This window comes from Tupaia chinensis, unplaced genomic scaffold (assembly GCF_000334495.1).
Source record: "Tupaia chinensis unplaced genomic scaffold, TupChi_1.0 Scaffold000184_1, whole genome shotgun sequence".
Classification (NCBI taxonomy): domain Eukaryota; kingdom Metazoa; phylum Chordata; class Mammalia; order Scandentia; family Tupaiidae; genus Tupaia; species Tupaia belangeri.
In genome coordinates this window covers 4,458,603-4,464,065 of record NW_006159659.1, presented here as the reverse complement: position 1 = coordinate 4,464,065, position 5,463 = coordinate 4,458,603, and the positions used below count along the sequence as shown (strand labels likewise).

The window sequence follows — 5,463 nt, the reverse complement described above, 5'->3', positions numbered from 1 at the left end:
TAAAATTATAATAATAAAAGAAAGACAACCCAGTGGAATCTAAGCAGTTGATGGATGGTCTTGGACTCTAGTTTGGAAAATGACAGATCATGGCTCTATAAACCCTGAAGCTTATGCATCTACAAATCCAGCTACTTCCTGTTTTATGGCATCAAACTTTTTGTTTCTTGGAGAGGTTTTTGCAATAGGGTGTGTGTGCTCACCAGAAAAACAGAGAGAGACAGAGAGACAGAAAGTGAGAAATGACCCCCCCTGGGGGGGGATGGCCACGCCGCAATCCCTTCTCCTCCATACTCCTCTTGGGATCTTGGGCGCACACGCACATGTGCCAGGCGTGACTTTAAGCCACTGGGTCCAGGACTTGAACCCAAAAAACAAGAGAGAGAAAGCAACACCCATGGGGCATGTACATGCTGCAATTGCTTATCCTTTCTCTCCCCCTCCGATTTTGTGCACACATGCACATGTTCTTGGCATGTTTGTCGAGCTACTGGGCTTGGGACTCAAACTGTGCTGTTGGCCATATGAGATCCAGCTGCTTTAACCACCACACCACCGGCTGGCCCTAAAACAGAACTTTAAAAGTTATCTTTATAGGGCTGTTGCTTACTTGGACCTTTCCCCCTCTTTTTTCCAGGTTTATCACTGTTATCTCTTTTCAGATAACTTTCCCATAACATGTTTTCTTACTTGCCTGGTGATTTCGAGCTTTACAGATTTACTTAATAGTTCAATTTTTAAAATAGGTGCCTTTGTAACATAGTTGAACATTCAGTGGGCTGATACTGTGAAGTTTTTAGCTTCTCAGTTTTACACTCACAGGATTTCTCTAAAGTGGGTACAAAAACTTCATAAAAGCTTTTGTCTGGACAACACTGGGCCTTTATGGCTAATCTTTAAGAAGGATGAGAAAACAGAGAGTTATATTGTTAACTCTCTTGGTTAATTTATTCATATATTTAACCAGTCAGCATGTAGTTGTTTTCCTCTAAAAGGCCCACTTTCCAAAACACAATTTTCAAAATATCTTGCTTCCCTACAAGGCTCCTTGTATTAATTACTCTTTTATTTTTGCTAGTGTTTCTTAGTTACTTGCCATTCTAGCAGAACCCTAGTTGTGGATTGACTGTACCTCAGTTTTCAAGGAATACTCTCTTAATCACCAGTAAGTCCTAAACTTCTCCTGTATTGAACAAATAAAGGATCAACTTTTATGTATGGCCACCTTCTAATCTAGGACACTGATAAGGAATGGAGGGCAAAATCCCTATTGGGAATCCCAGTGTTCAGCTCCTGGAGAACACAGAGATGAGTATTGCTTTTCCAGTATCTGAGGACTTAATTTGGAAAACATTAATTGTGGACTTTAGTCTGCAGTGGTTCTTATCAACTGCTATTTTCATTTGTGTGGAAATTAGTGGGTTTGGGAATTTAGGCCAATATAATACGTAGTCAAAGAGGTTCACTTATCTAAGGGGAAAAGTCTTTCTCTTGCCTCTCGGTTCATTTTCAGTCCTTGAGAAAACACTTGTCTACTTCTTCCCACCTGGTAATTTTAAGGATGCCTATTGTTTCTCTGCAGTGGAAGTCTATTGTGTTAACAGAGTACCACAAACTCACCCTCCAAATAGGATGCTAATTTATCTGATGCTGTTGTACCTGTGTCCAACTCAAACCTGTTCAGATTGCCTGTAAAAATGTAGTCTTTGTTCCTGATTGGTAAAGTGACCCACTTTACCTTTAGAAAGTATCCTGTAGATGAGGTTGTTGGAGACAAGGTGTTTCTTCCTGATTCTCAATGTTTTATAATCCGACCTCCACATTTTGTATGACAATGGGTTTATTCACTGTGGGCCTGTTTCTAACCTAGTTTTTCAGATAGTGAAAATTCTGTTGATAAAGTTAGTGTTATTAATATAAAATCATGTTTTGTAAGTTGCTACATATAAAGCCTTGAAGTACAACTGACTTCCTTCCAGACTTTGGTAATACGAGCATAGCACATGACCATAAAAACTTTAAATAGGATTAAAAACTTGTTTGTAAGCAATTGCAGTTATCTGGTGATGTTTGTTGGCCTGCCTTTCTTTTTAAAAAATTGTCAGGGAGCACATGCTCTTGCCAGAGAAAGACAGCAGGACTATGGTCATGTTGCAAGTTTTTCTCCTCCATTTTTCTATTCTCAGGATTTTGGGCATGCACATGCACATAACGGACATATTTTGCAAGCTGCCTGGGCTGGGATTTGAACTGCAGTTGGCCATGTGGGATTCGGCTCCCTTTACCAGTAAGCTATATGGACAACCCCATTTATATTTTGCACTTAACCACAAGAAAAATGCATTAGAAATAAAGGATGAGCAAAAATGCTTACACTTAAATCAAAGAGTAGTTTATTAAAAAAGAATCAAAACAGAAACTCTAAGTACCAGTGTGTACATTGTACACATTTAAATGACTCACAAGAATGAAGTTTTTTTTCACATATATTAAGATCACACCACCTTGCTGTTTATCAAAAGATGTTCAAAGAGAAATCCAACTCCAAACCACATACAAGACTGCCATTTCCAACTGACCACATTTCAAACATGCAACAACGCCACTGGTAATAAAGCTTTGGAATGGGTGCTCATTCTATTATTTCACTACAAACAAGCTAGAAAGCAAGATAAGTTGAGAATTTATTCTAAAATAGAATGGAGGTTGTCGTCATCTACACTAGCACTCCTCACTCCTCTGTTGCCATTTTTAGCAAGTATTCCTTGTCGATCTTGAAGAGTCTCCATCCTTCTTCACTGGACAGATCAGAAGCACCTCTTCTTTTGTAGAACTTGATAGATGGTTCATTCCATTCTGCTACCAAGAAGTGCATGCTGCTGCAGCGACACTTCATTGCAACCTGTTATACAGGAGAGTAAAACATAAACTTGAGTCACATTTCACCTGCTTCTCAAGACCCAGTTTTGATTCAGTCATTAAACTAACCAGGTAACCCCAATTCAGAAACAAATAATTAAAACAAACCTGGCTTAGATTCTTCAGAATTTCTGATCCTATGCCAAAGCCTGAAAGAAAGAGAAGCACAATTTAAAAAGTCATGGCAAGGACTCAGTCCAGATTTATCTTTAGGCCTTACCCGTAAATTCAACCATACCTCTATAATCACTCATCACGAAGAAGTCCTCAAGATACAATAACTTGCCAATCCATGGGTCGTAGGTAAAATAGTACATGGCGAAACCAACAATGCTGTGTCCTGTAATAAGAATGTCACATGAGATGTGGAGAAGAAAAACAATCCATAAAAGTTGTGGCTGCAAAATGAGAAACCTATCATAGGTTTTTAAAAATATACATGCATGTATTACAGAAGTAAGTAGCCACAGAACTGGACTGTCTCCTGACTTTTATGCTAGTGCAGTCCAGGCCACTGTTGAGACGATTTCACTGTTCTTGGAACACGTATTTGCAAAAAGCACACATTAGAGCTAAATGAAGCAGGGCTACAACTGTGGACTGGCCACCCTGCAGTCTGCTGGATCTCACACTCTTCACACTCAGAAAGCAAGAATGCTTTCATTAACTTGCCAAACCAAAACCGCTACCGTCTTCAACAAAACACACACATTATTCACATCCTATTGATATACTGGTATGTTGACTCAGGAATAAGTCAGGTTTACACGGCAGTTCAGAATAGTAAATATTTGTGGTTTACAAACTTGCTTCCTGAAGGTCAGATCAGGCCCAAAGTACAGCACTTAACTTTACATGTTTTCAGTTTGCCCTCCCCAGTTTTTAAGCCAGAAGTAGCAATACCCAGAAACGGGTATTGCGTAACAGTCACATACCTCCAAAAAGTACCTCATTAGCAGAAAACATAAGGGATATCTTCTAGCTCGGAGAACAGGCAGACGTCAGAAAACTTAAGAAAGCACCCACCCAACTTCCCCTTTTAGCTCTGTCTTCTGACCAGTCAACAGGGACCAGGAAATGAACAACAAAAAAAAGGCATCTGACTCCCTCTTGACGGGTGTCTGCAAGTCCGAGTGGGGGTAAAGGTTTCCAATTAAACCTAGCCATTATATATTCCTTTGCAAACAGGAAGCGAGTATTATGGAGTTTCTGATCTACCGTGTTTTAAGTGTGTGATAATAGGACCTTACCTCATTTATCATGATCATCTAGTTTATTGTGTAAAGGATCTTTTAGTTACCTCCCCGCCCATCCATGTACACGGAAGGGCCATGTACATGGCGAAGCTAGAGACTGTAACCTGAAGATTGGGACAAATTAAAGAAAAAAATGTGATTTAACACAATTACAAAAACGGTTATGTTAGGGTCAAACAAGAACCATTTTACGAAACTGAATTACAACAAATGACATTATACCTAACTCTTCCAGGTCTCCACAGCATTCTGATACTTACTTAAACAGCTCAAACTCTTCTGGTCTCCACAGCACTCTGATACTTACTTAAACAGCTCTTTTAACCCGCCCTATTACTATGTGAAGCACATCTATTTCCTTTTTTCCTCAGTAGCTTGTACACTGGCTGGCTAGTATTTCTGGCCAACTTCTCAGTAAGTAACTTCAGCCTGTGTAGTCAGTGGGTCTACACAGCAGACACTACATCTTACAGGACACTCAGTTTCTCTGGCTTTTGGAAGGGGAGAGGGGTTACCTTCCGGAGTCCAGTGCTCTTTGGGCACTTCTGCAACCAGGCAGTGGTAGAAGGGGTGCTCTCCGAAACCATCCTCTAACAGATCTGCAAGAAGGTGAGGCAGGGGCAGTGTTGGCCTCGTTGAAGGTGACAGGCCCCTAACGCTTGTCCCCCCTCCCCGCCGGTGTAGTTACCTTTTTCAGTTAATATGACTTGCTCTTCCATGTATTCGTATTTAGCCAGTTCCTAGAGCGATGCACACAAGAGAAAGAGAAAACAAAATGAGGCCCCGCCGACCAGGATCAGACCGGAGCAGGGAAAGGGGAACCGACTGGACTCTTCCACCAGCCCAGATGCCAAGACGCGGACTCCCTTGGAAAATGAGCCGACCCCCGCCCCCGCCCCGAGGGGAGCCCGGGTCTTCCGTTACCTTGATCAGCCGCAGGATATCGCTGCAGTCAGCGGCGGTAGCCGGGCGGATCACGAATTTAGCCATTTTCGTCTTTTGCTTTTCTTCCCTTTGCGGACCAGGCCCCTGTACTTGAACAGCAGGAGGAGGTGGTTCCTCATTCGTCTCCCGGGAGCGTCCTCTTCTCAGGCTGGCACCATGACCCAGCGGACTTCAGGGAATGACGGAAAGGCCTCCTCGGAGCCGCACCTGCGAACTGCGCAGCTGAGCGCTGCTCCGCTCCGCTTTTTTAGCCGGGGAAAAGCCCCGCCCCGAGCTGTAAGGCGAAGGCACCTCATCCAATGAGGTCATGGAGCCGTGGCGCCCCGCCTCCTTTTCCGGGCAC

General features: G+C 42.5%; 1 protein-coding gene across 2 annotated transcripts; it reads right to left on the bottom strand.

Annotated features, from left to right (window-relative positions):
* Positions 1–2,370: 2,370 nt before the first annotated feature.
* SAT1 (spermidine/spermine N1-acetyltransferase 1) lies at positions 2,371–5,354 on the bottom strand. Of its 2 annotated transcripts, XM_006146657.3 has the most exons (6): positions 5,100–5,354; positions 4,864–4,915; positions 4,691–4,774; positions 3,158–3,259; positions 3,028–3,068; positions 2,371–2,902 (listed from the first exon to the last, which is right to left on the bottom strand). In XM_006146657.3, the coding sequence occupies exons 1-6, from the start codon at positions 5,163–5,165 to the stop codon at positions 2,732–2,734; spliced, it is 516 nt and encodes a 171-aa protein (XP_006146719.1). In that variant the 5' UTR covers positions 5,166–5,354; the 3' UTR covers positions 2,371–2,731. The 2 variants fall into 2 exon arrangements, with proteins under 2 accessions (XP_006146719.1, XP_014442606.1); XM_014587120.2 differs by lacking the exons at positions 4,691–4,774; positions 4,864–4,915; positions 5,100–5,354 and adding an exon at positions 4,170–4,281.
* Between the last annotated feature and the right edge of the window lie 109 nt (positions 5,355–5,463).